The 15,591-nt window shown below is 41.4% G+C and overlaps 1 protein-coding gene across 2 annotated transcripts; it reads right to left on the bottom strand.

Moving 5' to 3' along the window:
- Positions 1-2,043: 2,043 nt before the first annotated feature.
- Positions 2,044-11,284, bottom strand: LOC146173479 (zinc finger Y-chromosomal protein-like). Of its 2 annotated transcripts, none has more exons than XM_084584757.1 (3): positions 10,972-11,284; positions 6,321-6,477; positions 2,044-4,536 (listed from the first exon to the last, which is right to left on the bottom strand). In XM_084584757.1, exons 1-3 carry the CDS (start codon positions 11,000-11,002, stop codon positions 3,972-3,974), a joined length of 753 nt encoding a protein of 250 aa, XP_084440883.1. In that variant the 5' UTR covers positions 11,003-11,284; the 3' UTR covers positions 2,044-3,971. The 2 variants fall into 2 exon arrangements, with proteins under 2 accessions (XP_084440883.1, XP_084440884.1); XM_084584758.1 differs by lacking the exon at positions 10,972-11,284 and adding an exon at positions 10,853-10,899.
- Positions 11,285-15,591: the final 4,307 nt, after the last annotated feature.

The raw sequence follows: 15,591 nt of genomic DNA, 5'->3' as shown, positions 1-15,591 counted from the left end.
GTACACGAAAGGCTGGACGGGCGCATTGCTGCTGATGTGATCACCAGCATCTGTGGGCATACACAATAGACAACGAATGGCATCTGAGAAAGGAATATATAGAACTTACAGCACATTGTCCACACCAATGAATGCAGTCACATAATAGATGTGGCACAAGTTATGGATCACTGTCCTGTTTTTTTTTTTCAACATTGTTTTTGCCTGTGCTAATTAAACACATCCTTTATATTCAAGAAGAGCTTCAGTGCCACTTATGCATGTTTACTACTAACTACACCATCTCTGCTTTCCTCACAGAACAATTTCCAAGAGGTCTCAAGGACAAAATATTCTCTTCTCACGTCATTTTGAGCTCAACTGTAGGGACTTCTGCTGTGCTTATAAATACATGCATTAATTACATCCATATTACACTACTGAAATACGTCATCAGTATCGAATCCCTTAATACACCCATACAAGAATGGGTCAAAATATTGGCATTTACTTGGAATCAAGGGTTCGACGAAAGTTCGTCTGGTCAGGCATGGTAATAGGGCAAGAAGAAGTGACCAAGTCAACACGAACTGTCTGAAATGTCTTTTTTCATGTTGACTTGGTCAGTGACTGTAATTCTTTTTACAGAAATGTAGATTCTGAAATTTTTTCGTAGTAACTACTCAGAGTAAAAAGAAAGTACATTGCAAATATGGGGGTTAATGTCCCGAAGCAACATATGGCTTTCGATGGACACAGTTGTGTACTGCTCTCAATTCATTTAGACTGCCCGAGATTCTCTGATGTGCGCTGACATCACACAGAACACCGGCACTTTTTGCATACAGCTTCCATCGAAACATGGGCGCAATGGCCGGGATCGGACTTGCGACCTTGAGACCAGTAGCCAATCGAAAGAAACCTTGAGCCACCACAGCAGGTTACTTGAATACTAAAATAAGTCAGCTGCATACAATTTAGAACAAAAACTAACATTCAGAGCTTTGCACTAACAATAAACCCTTCATATCATTTTTTAATTAACCGCAAGAAAAATGGCAAGGCCAGTGAACAGTGATCTTCACTTTTTCCACTAATTATTATTCATACATAATGTAGTAATACCCACATAAGAATGTTCACCTAGAAAGTCTCCAAAGTGTAGATTACTTGAAATATATGCCTAAACTACAGGTTGTGTTTCCAGACATTTTCTCAGAACCATATCTCTTGCTGGGCTAGTTGGTGTGACATTGTGTTTAACCAAAGGAAAAAAAACAGCGCTAAATGTTCAACAGAACACACAGAAAGACGACGGGACAGGCGCTGTCCCGTTTGTCTTTCTGTGTGTTCTGTCTAACATTTAGCGCCGTTTTTCCTTTGGTTAAACACATTCTCGAAACCGCTCTTGCAAAAGAAAGCAATAAGGCTTTAAGTGTGAAGACAAGCATCTCTAAAAGGTGCTCTGAGGATAGTATTATAAGCACGATCAATTTATGGTTAAGAACAACTTCAATCACATAATCTATTTCATACAGACTGAAGTAGGTCTTTTTTTATCCCAATAATGCTAAACACAGGCTGAGAATCTTCAAAAACTTCATGGACCTTGTAGGCTTCAAGGCTACGGTTGTGAAAACAGAAAAGTAGAGGGGATGGAGTCAACATGAAAACTGCACAGAATATGCACAGGCAATGTGTACGGGTACAGGGATTCCGCACCAAAGCAGACAAACAGGGAAAAGCCAAAATCTATAGCAATATAGGCTGTTGCAGAAACACAACAATACATAACTTGCCACATGTATTGAATAACACCAATAAAAAATAGAGCTTGACCATAGTAATAAAAATGAAATCACGTAATACCGTTCTTAACAATCCACAGCAGTAAAAATGATGTACTTGCATCCGCGGTTCAAGCTTTGCATGCGAGAAACTAAAGCAATGCGATGAGATTTGCCGCAATAAATGGGCGAGAAATATGAACTATATTATAGTATAACACAAAGAGCTGTAGCTCACTGAGAGAAGCTAGAGATTCCTAAGAAACGTTCTGACCCGAAAAAAAAAAAAAAAAAATGACAGACACAAGCAAAAATGAAGGCGGGGCCGGAAACTCTATATATAAGGTAGCCTGCACTTGTAGCCATGGTCAGGGCAAAGTCCTGCTGAAGTCATCTCAATGATCTTTAAATAGTTATCTGAAAAGTCACAAAAACAGTTGCAGTTAGGCAAGTTACAAAGAGCACATGTTACAAGTGTTTTCTCAAACTACATAAATAACTTGGCAAAGACATAGTTACTCGATAGTGAATTATGGAGTACTGAAGCATATATGCCCACTAAAGCATAGCTGGGGGCTTCCTTTAGTGACCAAAAAACAAATGAATTAAACAAGGTGGGGAAACAAGTCACACTAATCAAAGTCCATTTGTTACATGGCTCTTGTTTGTTTGTTTTTCTTTAAGGTAACAATTATCATTTGGCAGTAAGTACATCTCTCATCATGCAAAAAGTGGCCTTATTCCTGTAAATAATAAATTTCGGAGGAACGGTCGTTTACGTGCTTTTTAGTGAACAGTGCAAGTCTAACAGCACCTTGTGTTCGTTTTGAGTGGGAATTTGGGAATGACACATTGCTTTCCGTCAACGACCACATAAGAAAAGCTGACAAGTCTCAATTACACAAAATATTCAAGCATACAAGCACTAACTTGCGACTCCTGTGAAAGACTCTAGGTCACGCGCAATCTCACCATTCGCCCCTGCAGGCGTTTAATTGTCACTTCTACAACTAGCAGCATACACATCCAAAAAACAAAAACAAGCAGGTACCATTCAGACTATTCACACCAGCAAAAAAGAGCTTTTTCAGATGGATACCAAACCAGTTACTTGCAAAATCTTCAAAGACCCACTCTATCGGTTACAGTGACAGCTAAGGGCACTTACTGGCTTCATTTCTAGCAACCTTTTCATACCTAGTCAGGTCACTTTAGACGTGTTTGTGACGTGTCAGGTTCAAACAAATTACCGACCATTCTCCGATGTCACTGATGCCCATGTATGCTATGAACTCATCAATAGAACCAGCGTCAATACATCAATAGAAAAAGAGCCACAGTCACTACCGTGGCAGCCCTGTCAAGCTCAAGAGGGCAGGTCTGCGACGATAGTATGCACATCTACTGTACAGCAAAACACAAGACATTGTCACGTATGCTTTCACAAGAAAAAGCTCTAATGAGGTATGGTTGGGTTGGCAGTCTTTGAACTGTTACGTGCAGTTGTTTCTCTGTACATCAGCAATATTAATCTAGAGAAAACTACACAAAAATTTAAACTTAATAATTAGATATATTGATCTTCAAAGCATAAGGCCAATTATAGAGGAACTGATCAACATTTAATATATCAGCAAGCTAAACCAGTGATGTGATTGCTGACCACATGAACCTGTATACGCTCTCCCGGCGTATAATGATCTAAAATTTTTTTAATCACTCAACCCAAAATTATATCTGTAAACATTTTCTGTGAATCCAAAACATTGTTTCATGCTCTTAGCATGAAGCTCGGAAACCATACTCTAAATGGACCTCACGGACTTCATAATGCGAAACTTCATGATACAGCTAACATATACATGACAAGCAAAGCATACTGAAAGTATACATCAGGCAGCAACAGAAAATTCACAGCAGAACAAACTGGTGCAATCTTTTATAACACCTTTCCTTCAAAGCCACACTGACTCAACACAAGTCTGCACCTCTAAATATACGTAGTTTTATTTGCACTTCTGGTGCAAAGCCTTGCTTGCGAACATCTAAATAACCTCTCCACCAAAGCAGGTCACATCCTCTCCTGCCAACCTCTCAACGCTACCAAGGTTCATCGCAGATCTAGAGTGTTGAGCTATCACCAGGTCACTGTTTGACAAAGTTCCACTGCTGTTCATAATATCGGCTGGCATCATTTTTTCTTGGTCACTTTTCATCCGTACATGTTGGCCCTGCAACTGACGCATCTCCCTGCTGCTGAAATGCACCTCTGTCACTCATCTGTGTCCCGTGGTGAGTCTTACGATGCACCAAACGCAAGTGCCTCCTCAGGTTGAACAACTTGCAAAAGCTTTTACCACACTGTGGACATTTCAGCGAGTACTGGTGGCTGTGAACCTTGTTCTTGTGGCGTATGAGGTGGCCTTCTTTGTCGAACCTCATGCTGCACAGAGAGCAAACGTGCGGCCGCGCTCCCGAGTGCGTCCTCAGGTGTCTCTTGAGGTTGCTCTGTTGGGAAAACCCTTTTTTGCAGTGGGGACACTTGTATGAGGCTCTACCTTCACCGAAGTGCACTTTTCTTAGGTGACGTGTCATGTTCGACGCAGTGCCGAAGCATAGGCCACACTTGGCGCACTTGTATGACTTCTCCCCTGTGTGGACCGGCCAGTGGTTCCTAAGTCCACTGGACTGCTTGAAGCCCTTCTTGCAGACACTGCACACAAAAGGCTGCTCACCGGTGTGCGTCCTCAGGTGCACATCGACACGGGCCCTGGGCGAAGGCATGAAAAAAAAAAAGTAAGTATTGTGCTGGAGTGGTAACTCCAATTAGGGTGCAGTGGACGAAACTGCGACAAAACAAAATTTGAAACATCTAGATTAATGTGTCTGAAGTAGACCCCTTTTTACATTCATTAGGGTTAGAGTACAGAATAAGGAACAAAACGCACAGAAGAGTCAACTCTACTTACAAGAGCTTGCCACTAGTGCATTATGGGACGCAGCCTCATAGCATGCCTGAGAGACAGTGCCATATTACAGTCAGAGGCCTTATGCAAAACACTTATGCATCCCTGGCCCATGCTTGCTGGTGTATCTCATTTTGCAGCAATGTCAACAGGTGGTGAACCAGCTTGATTGTTTTTATAGTTTGGCTAGGACATCCCACCTAGAAGTCCACCTGTCATGAAGAGGCTATCCAATACACAATCAGTATTATATTCGAGAAGGTTGGTAAAAGGGAAGTTAGCAGTAAGGCATGGAAGTGACAGATGGGGAGCGCAGAGAGAAGCATTAAGAGCGTCATGTCGTTATGGCACGAATAGAACATGTTATATACAGGGCACCCGAGTAGGCACTTCTGCTTGTCTTAATCCCTGATGCAGGCCACCCACGGCTCAAGTGATATCAGATATGTAAGCATGCATTCTTCTCCATGAAGCACACAAGCTGCATACCAAATTTACAGCTTTTAAGAACCTGCAAGATGCCATACAGCAATATGGACATTCATGACTTCTACACAGACAACCTGAAAAGATCACAGTACTTTCCATGTTCTCGCTGTACGACATTCTTGCATACAGCTACTGCGCACGCACGCACGCACGCACGCGCACACACACACACACACACACACACACACACACACACACACACACACACACACACACACACACACACACACACACACACACACACACACACACACACACACACACACACACACAATTCGTGAATATAAATTCATCATTACCAGCTTGACAATACCTACTGCAGTGCGAAGGCGTTTCTCGTATCCTTCCAATCAACCCTCTCCTGTGCTAGCTGCATCCATCTGACCCCCGTAAACTTTTTACTCTCATCCACCCACCTAACTTTCTACCGACCCCTGCTACACTTGCCTTCCTATGGAATACATTCTATCACCATTATGGACCATCGATTGCCCTGCCTACACACTACATGCCCATTTCTTATTCTGGATTTTTACCAGAATGGCATTAACTCACATTTGTTCCCTGACCCCATTCGGCTCACTTTCTGCTTCTTAACATTACACCGACTATTTTCCTTTCCATAACCCTTTGCATGGCCCTCGATTTAAGTTGAACCCTTTTAGTTAGCCTCCCCGTTTCTAGCCCAAGACGAGTGCCGGTACATAAATTCATAAGCTTATGTCACTTCAGTATGCCTTGCGAGCAGTCGCTGTATTTATTTTTTATTAGCATTTAATCTGTTTTATACTCATATGACGAAATAGGGCTCTTGGACGAATACGGCCACAGTAAGAGGAAAGGAAATATAAACCTTATCAAACATTTTTGAAACTGAGGATCTAATATATAAAGATGTGAAGAAATGCATACATCATTTCTGTGCTGCTCTTACATTTCGATTGCTGCAAACAACTGTTTGCTTTTTGGAGTACCCAAATTTGCACTTTCCTTATACCCCAACCCAACGTAGATTCAGTCTTAAAAAAGCCAGCCTTACTATCGATACACATAAAATTAGAATGATTAAAATATGGCAAGTATTCAAACTTAGGCTCACTTTATATTGCTGGAGTAAGGGCAGTAGGTACAGCAGTACTTTCCGCTGGGACCCTTGGGGTGCTCTTGCTGCTGGTGTACCTCCAGAAAGGTTTGCGTGGAGAACAGTTCCTCGCATGTCTCACAGGAGAAGAGTGCAGTGAGCACACTGTTGTCCTCTGAGAAGAAACAGGGAAGAGAATAGTGCGTGAGCAATTACTAATCAGCAGAGTGTACACTCTAGATCATCATTCACCACAAGCAAACAACCGATGCTGCGCAAGTTTCCACTGTAGCGACGTTGAAGAGAAAGAGGCAGTGCCAGCACGAGTGCTCCAGAATCCTCTTGGACATTTGCATCAGCCAGACGCTGTCGTGGTTGCCCAGGCTTGCCTGGCGACCTCTGCTGCATCCTTGACTTAGTTTTGTTTCCACACTGCGCATTTTCCTGCATGATGCATCTGCTCCATATATCTGTGCTAGCAACCACACGGCACCTAGGTAATCGTATTGCACTCTACAATTTTCTTTTTTCCATTATCCAAAACATACTTCCAACACAACTGCGAACTTTCAATGCTGAAAGCAAGGGAAAAAACGCTTGGCAGACACACTCAAGACTGCTTACAAGCATGAATGCAAAAGTTCTACAGCCCTGTAAGTGAATTATTCTTGAGCAAGGTTTTTGAAATGTATTTTAAAGTTCTGTCGGCTGCTATTGTATTTGGTGTGTGTGTTTGTGTATTCCACATAGGCTGCCGTGCTTCATATGGTGCCTGGGAGTCTATTCACTGAAATCTGCGTCTTGTCTTCATCCATGTATGTGCACTAACTTCATCTTTAGTGTGCAGAACACGTAATTTTAACCAAGATGTTAAACAAAGAAATTGTATCATATCACCCAGAATGCTGAACAAGAAGCCGCTGGATGACATTTTGACACGAGGGCGGGAAGCTGCTCTACATGAGGATCGATCGGCCAGTGGTGGGTATATATAGACAAATGACATGTATAGGACTGTCTGAAGTGGAGGTGGCCTTCTTTTCAAATCAGTCTGACTGCATGCATCGTGCAGGTGCTTGACGACGTCACCCTATTTTTCTTACAATCTCTGGGATTTTTATGACCGTTTCCCGAGCAAAAACAATGCCGCTAGCTTTTCTCATGATAAGAAAAAGTGCTGCTTTTGCATCAAAAACAGAATTCCAGACAATTAATTTGCTATTAATTTGGTCTGGTCCGGTTCATGGGGTGTAATGTCCCAAAATGACTCAGGCTAAGAAGGACGCCGCAGTGGAGTGCTCTGGGTAATTTCAACTACCTGGGGTTCCTTAACATGCACTGAAGTCATGCAGTACATGGATGCTTGCGTTTCAGCTGCATCGAAACATGTTAACAAGTTTATTAGAAAAAATTACGAGGAAACAAATATTTGAGAACTATGCAAAAGTGTGCAAGTACACATTTGAATAAAAATTTGCTAAGTCTACAGACATTTTCTGTATAGTTTTGCAAAAAAAGAAAAATTGATTAGAGCTTAAAAACATACATCTTTAGAAGGTGCCTTTTGAGTTGTGTTACGGGAATTTCCATTAAGTGTTTTAGAACAGCTGCAATTTAATCTACTAACTTCATCTCTGCTGATGTGTGACAGTTTATCATTAATGTCAAAACTAGACCTACATTGTTCCATACCTTCTTTATGCAGCTATTCTAGTTATCTTCTTGATTGCCTGCTAGAGAGAACTGAGGCTTCCGCAAAAATATGTGCTCAGAATTTCAAGATTTGCACGTGAAATAATAACAGTGAGCACAAAATGGAAAATAAAAATTAAAAGAATGCCTATCCTGACAGACAACAGAATAAAAGCTAACAGGATGGTTACCCCTGTCTAACAAGATTCAGCTAGAGCTGAAGAAGTATTTTCATTTCACAGTATATTAAGGTAAGGAATTAGAGAGTGACCTGCATGTACGTATAGTACACATTTTTCAGCTTTCAACTACTACAAACAATAACCGCTACAAGTACTACCACACTGACATGAAACCAAGGAACAGGCGCTCAACAGTTGTGGTGTAGATGTGATACGCTTTTCTAGTATTACCCTCTTACTGTGCGTTCCTCCACTCTTGCCATACCTAACCCACTGTAAGGTAACCCTCTTCCAAAGGTAGAAACCCTCTAGATGGTCCCCATGACAACCACCATCTGGTTACTCCAACTACTAGCAATCCTAATGCAGAAACGAATCCTTATGAAATGTACAATGTACAAGTCACAATGAAAACAAAGGAAATGATCTCAGCGGTCAAGACAGCATTTCAGAACCCTACATGAAGGTCTGGTCTCCATAAATATTTACATAGCCATTAGTACCCCTTGATGTTGTTTTTCAATTTTGACGGTCTATAACCCTAGACTATTCACACTAGTATCATTGAAACAAACTCATCCTTGTTACCTTCACTGAACCAGAATTACTGTGTTACAAATAGGTTAACTATTTATCATGAAACCACCATTTTTCTGAGCTGAAATGACCAATAAAGGTCCTATAAAATGAAATATATTCTGCAATAATTTTAATAATTCTGCTTTAGCAGACTCTTCCTTACACTGTATTGGTAAAAAATGATTCCGGCTCTTCTAGTCTCCGAGAAAAAGGGTGGCATATTGCATAAATTAATGTTTTGTGGTAAATGGATTTAGTGTGAAAAAAAAACCGAGCTTCATTGCAAAAGTATGTTAAAAATAAAATGTACTATATATGTTTTCAACAGCCATTAGCCAGGTAGTTATCTCCGCATTTATTACTTTTCTCAATTATTTGCTCCCTTGCTTTCCGGGCTTCTCTAGTGATGAGCAGCGTACCCATTTCACCAAACTAGTTATCGCTGATCAGCCTAAAAAAGCAATTGCACCATGTAAATAATCCCGGTGAAACACCAACCAGCATAAAAATTTCCACCAGGGCGACCCAGTCATGTCAGAATTAACCACAGCATTCGTATCAGATATTCTTAGTACATAAATAACAATGCACTGCCTATGCAATACACTCCAGAACAAAAATTGGTGAAGACCAATATGTTTTTTTTTTCCCCTCCCTTTGAAGACATTTTTTTTCCTCGCCTCAACAAGTGTCTATAGACGCAGTAACTAAACCTCCTTTGGCTTGTCTGTGTGTGTGTCTAACACTAAGAGTTTTGAATAAAAATTTACGGTATGTGCTAGCCACCATATCAACGCCATGCCTTATGGTGGGTGACGATGCTAGAATGCAACAGCCTAATGGTCAATTGTTGTTGCTAGATGTGCTCAGGCACCCACTCCTCATGTAATGTTCCACCTGGAAACCCTTGAGGTTCTAATAATTAAACAATACTAATCCCTCCTAGTCTGGAATAATCAGTGAGCCTATTTTACTTTTTTTTTTCAACGCAGAAGACCTACACAATGCACACAAGTGTAAAAGGTGTAAAATGGGGCATGGGTCGGTCATCACCTACATTTCCAAGAGTAATTTTTCAGGCTGCAAAAACTGTTTACACGCAAAAAAATACTAAATTTTGTTTATAACCTAAATTGCCATATCATGAAATAACAAAGCATTTTTGTTTTAAAGTCTAACTTACCTCTACCCTTCAAGATACAGTGTCTTACTCTCTATACTTCTCAACCACGCCATGAGGGAAAGGTACGAGAGAAGGAATGAATGTGGAAAGAAGGCAACGGCCTTAGTGGACGGCCTCATATTAACTACCATCAGTTCAAGCAAGATTGGGAATTTTTCAATATGAACAATGGTGTAAAATGCCGAATTTTGTGCAATCCAGGCCACTTCTGGACAAACAACGCCATAAACTCACTTTCTTTTTTTTTTTGCTGTCTATAAAAGGAAGTATTTTTTAATTTTCTGCAAAATTAGCACGCAGCTGTAGTGACAAGCATGACGTCCAAAGTGGCAAGAGCCTATTTGGCAAAAACCAATCATTATGACATCAAGAATGCATATCGCTGAACAGCTGCATACATGTTGAAAAAAACTGAGGGGGGGGGCTGAACCAAGTTATGCTAATATTGGTTTGGTTCATGGGTTAGGTCAAGGTCAAATGTTAAATTAAAGGTCAAGCCAAAGCCAAAGGTCATGGTAAGTCAGGCTGAGCTACACCACAAGCCAAAGCCAAAGGTCATGGTAAGTCAGGCTGAGCTACACCAGTCTTAGCCATGTGGTTGACGTCACGGCACAACTTAGCCAATCAAGGGAACGCACACTGACTTCGACGCTGTTTGATTCCCATCTCAACCTTAGCTAGCAGCTCGTTCCAACTCGATCATGTCACATGACACAGTCAAGCACACAACCTGCCGATGAATCACAGCCCGGCCTTGACACCTATCAACTATCACCTGCCAAATGCATGTTCATGATTTTTTGAGGCTGTGAGCTTCAGATAGGGTAGACATCTCGGTAGACATCTCGATCAACCATGCATCGCGTTCGCTGTGAAAGGGGGGGAGGGGGTATGAAAGAGATTGAAAGACGCACCATTGAGGATGGCTCCGGGATTTTCGACCATCAGGATGTTTTTCAGCGTGCACATTGCATCGCGTTCGTTGTGAGGGGGGGGGGGGGGGGGGGGGTATGAAAGAGATTGAAAGACGCACCATTGAGGATGGCTCCGGGATTTTCGACCATCAGGATGCTTTTCAGCGTGCACTAACAGGTCGTCGCGAGGGTGTCTTCTTCACTTCGTCGTCTTCAAAACGCGGTCACCGCGGCGGGTACTGTTCCGAGAACACCGTTTCATGCACTTTCGATCTTCACCGGAAAGCGAATGTTGTTGCTAGGCTGGCTGGTCACGATTACAGCAAGTAAAAAAACAAGACACGTTTTCGTTTAATACTGAGCGCGAGCGTGACAGCAACCAACAGCAACAACACGCTGTACGCGGTTTGACAGCGCGCGGAAACGCCAGAAACTAACCGCGCGCACGTGGAAACCATGGCAACGACAGGGCACAAAAATTTCCGGTTGCTTTGTCTTTAACTTAGCTTAGGTCTCACGGTTTCCCCAAGAAAATTTAACTCCGTGATTTTCTTGCTATGTACCTAAAATATAACTTGGCAAAAGAAAAAAGTTGATTCAATTGCCTTGCAAGTTGCGCGCGAAATACGATTTTTGGAGGGCGTCTTTGCAGAGGCATGCTTGCTAAGGCCAAGGCTCTACACCATGGAGGAAGGAAAGAACACTTTACACTCTTAAGCAGCCCTAGTAACACTGTGGCGGGGTATCTCAGTCATAGCGAAAGAAATTAAATAGGTACGCCCCTCCTATTAGCAAAAGGTAAAAGACACGCAAAAAGTAGATGAAGAAAGAGACGTGACAACAAGACAGAGCGCAAAGAGCGCGAGTTTTGTTGTCACGTCTCTTTCTTCATCTACTTTTTGCGCAAGTCTTTTACCTTTTGCTAATATGAACCAACTCGCCCAGAAGAAAGTACTTATTGGCCCCTCCACACGTGCATCAAAGCACCGTAGGGTACGCCTTTCTGAACTGCACTGAATAAGTTTTTTGGGCCGAGAGTCATACTTTGTTGCTTATTGACAGTAGCTTCGGCGTATTCTCTACGTGCTGGCAAATGTTACGATCTTCAGAATTTGCTGAAAAATAATCCTATTTTCAAGACATATATTGATAAACGGGGCGCCGCAGGCGCTCTCCGCTTAGTCATGTCCCTATCTTACACCATGGTCATGTCAGAGGAGTTGTACAAGGCGTCGCTGGAGCGACGTGCTGCGCGCAAACGCCGGCGCCGTGCCGAGGAGACAGATGAAGAAAGATGGCGAAAATGCAAACTTGCATGGTGTTGCGTGTATCAGAGTAGCAATAGTTGCACAGCTCCCTGTACACAGAACAATGTTTTTTGACATACCAATTTACAAAGGTCATTGCTTCATGCCACTTCTCTAAACTTTCTGATACCATCGCAAAGTAACTCACGGGCTACGAGTGAAGCTGCAGTGAAGGACTCTGAATTAACTTTGCTCTCCTGGACTTCTTTACAAAGATGAGCACATGCACTGAACACCAAGTGGGTACCTTGCATTTCACCTCTCATAACATGACCGATGACCTGAGAAACCCAGTTGTCTTAGCCACACAGCCACCACGACAGATCACAAATAAATCGGTCTTGAAAGTGTGACTGTAGGTAGATTAACTATAATAAATTATATTATTTGAAAGTTAAAACAGCAACCTTTGATACGCAATTCATAGTACATAAGCACCTGTATGCTCACCCAAAGTATACTGAACTGAAATTTCCTTCACTATGCCTAACATTCCTGTTCATATTCTTTTTAATTTGAAAGGACAACGCTGCTTCTATATGCTCCAAGAGTATTCTTTGGGAACCCTGTCCTGTAAGGTCTAAATATGGTCTCTGATTATCAATGATGAATTGGCATAAATCTAGACCTAGTGATACAGGTCACATACCGTATTTACTCGCGTAATGAATGCACCAAGTGCTTTGACCAAGATAAAGTACAATGTTTATTCTAGTGTAATTTTCGATAGTGCAAAGTTTTCTGAAGATAGCACATTCTAACATTTAGATCTTTGAACGCCAGAATAAGTATGCAGTAGCTGTAAAGCAATGTGTGTTGAATGCCGAGGCTACTATTTACCATATGCTATGGGAAGTACAATTATATCAAGAGCCGACAGAAACCGCACGTGGTCATAAAGGGTTTCTATCTCCTGTCTGCCATATTATTACCGCAGTTAGACATTGCACTGAATGCAGCAAGTTATGCTAGAATGAGCCAATTTAGTCCCTTTGGAAATCATTAAGGGCTTCATATACATATGTGGGTTTGAGGTGGAAGTTGTCTACACCTCTGGGCACGAAAAGATCAGTAAAAGTAGGTTTTTTTTTTTATAACGAATTATTTATTTTGTCAGGCTACTTTTCGTCCCGTATAGCATGAATTATTTTGGGAATCTTCCGTCTCATGTAATCAGTAGAACTTTCAAGTTTTCAAGGATTTTCTGAAAAAATGAGTGCGATCAGTGAACAAGAATGCAGCTCAAATCTGACAGCAAACTATGCTTAAAGTATGTAACGTGGAAAATGAGAATTTGCAGTGAAATAGCACTAGATTTTGCAATACTTTTCCTTGCAAACCACACTAAATTACACTCACCCAACACAGGTTACGCCAGTAAATGTAAACAGCTTTATTTGCTCCTTTGGTATGTATAAATCTTGCTTCAGTAGAAAACATCCAAATTAACTTTTCACAAAAGATGGTCACATTTCTCTTAACATCCTCGCAAAACCACTACGCTTCATCGCTCATAATTGTGCATCTTGTTGTGTTTCGGGTTCTCACTGCTATGCTACAGAAGAAGCTTTGTAGCTGATGAAAAAAAAAATAATAATATGCGGCCTTTGGTTTAGTTTTCTTCTTTCATATGCAATGGTCCTGCAACATGAAATACCTAATAAATGTGCAGTGCCTCTGCCTGGTGTCTCCATCACTCAATGTCTCATCACTCTCCATCACTCACATCCGTCTTCTCCCACAGAACCAAGCACCCTGCGCATCTGTCTTCTCAGATTGGATGACGACATGCCGCAAAACTTTACGGTTGCTTTGTCCACAATTTCAGAGGTTTCTCGGTTTCCCCAAGCAAATTTTCATATATTTACATGTACCGATTGTAAAATACCTAAAAATTACCCTAGCTCCACCCCCCTCCGCCCTAAAAAAAAATGTAAAAATGTTGCTTGTGCGAAATACGATTTTCGAAACCCAAGTGACGCTCCGAATTGGATGGGTGCACCGGTCCTTTCAAGCGCGCATCAAGGCATCATAAGGCATACCTTTCTGAATGAGGTAGCAGTAACACACGATACTCGGAATTGTCTTTTGGACCTGGATAGAGTTATAAATCTTTGGTTATTGTGATTCACTTCGGCGTATTTCCAACGCGTCAGCAAATATAGTGGTCTTCAGTCTGCAGACTAGTGAAGAAAAATCATTCTATTTCCAAGATGACAATGACGAATAATTAGTCGTACTTCGACTCCTTCGCTGGCCAACAAGCCATGCTACACGGCTACTCTTCATAGTGGTTATAAAAACCAATCAAACAGTCTATCTATATACAGGAATCGCCAAATTTCTACTGCATTCTTATTATATTATTAGCTACTAATTGTCCACTAGTTGATGATAAGTGAATTAGACTATTAGTTCAGTATAAAATTTTTTCCAGGGGCTGTGGCCATATGTTATTTTTTTTGCCGGACATATTGGATTTTGATACGGGAATGACTCATATTGGAGTACTTTAGATGCAGAAGTGCGTGCTGTTGTTTATACATGCACACAGTCATTGACAGTAGCACGTACAGGTGCTCAGTACAGGTATGGGGCTCACCATCCCAAAGTGACTCGGAGGTTATGAGAGATGCTGCAGTGAAGGGCTCTGGATTACTTTAACCTCCTAGATTTCTTCACAAAGAGCACAGATATCTTCATCAAATGTGACTGATGAGCTCAGCACTCCAGCTGTCTTGATCTCTGAGCCACCACGACAGGTCACAAAAATATCAGTATTGAAGCATAAAGCTGACTGCAGGTGAATCTACTAAAATAAATTATATTTGAAAGTTAGAACAGCAACCTTTGATACACAGTTTATGGTATATATATATTTATGCTCATCCAAAGCATTCTGAACTGGAATTTCATTCACCATGTATAACATCTCTGTACATATTCTTTTTAATCTCAAAGGACAACACTGTTTCTATGCTCCAAGGGTAATCTTTGGTCTGTGATTATCAATAGTGAACTGGCATAGATCAATGCTAATGGAGCAGGTGACATACTGCATTTACTTATGTAATGAATGCACCCACTACTTTGGCTGAGAGATACAATATTTTTTTCATGTGCAAGAAATGCCCCTATTTTTGTCGCACACAGTTTGCTGAAGAGGATAATGAATTTTAGCAGGTATGTTCTTGAGCACGGAAACAAGTACTATATATGTACCATACTGTAAAGCAATGTATACTGAATGTTAACGCTCTATATTTTACCTTACGGGATGGAGAGGGGAAAAAAATAAAATGGGCTTGTGGCACAAGTGTACATGGCATACCTGACAGGCAAATTATGCTTAATGTAAGCCGAGTCGCAAATGAGAATTTCCAGCCAGACGGCACCAGAATTTCCAATACTTTACCCTGGAAATCACACTCA

The sequence above is a fragment of the Amblyomma maculatum genome, chromosome 11 (assembly GCF_055883805.1).
Source record: "Amblyomma maculatum isolate TAMU_Amacu chromosome 11, ASM5588380v1, whole genome shotgun sequence".
NCBI lineage: Eukaryota > Metazoa > Arthropoda > Arachnida > Ixodida > Ixodidae > Amblyomma > Amblyomma maculatum.
This window is presented reverse-complemented; position numbering and strand designations above follow the sequence as displayed.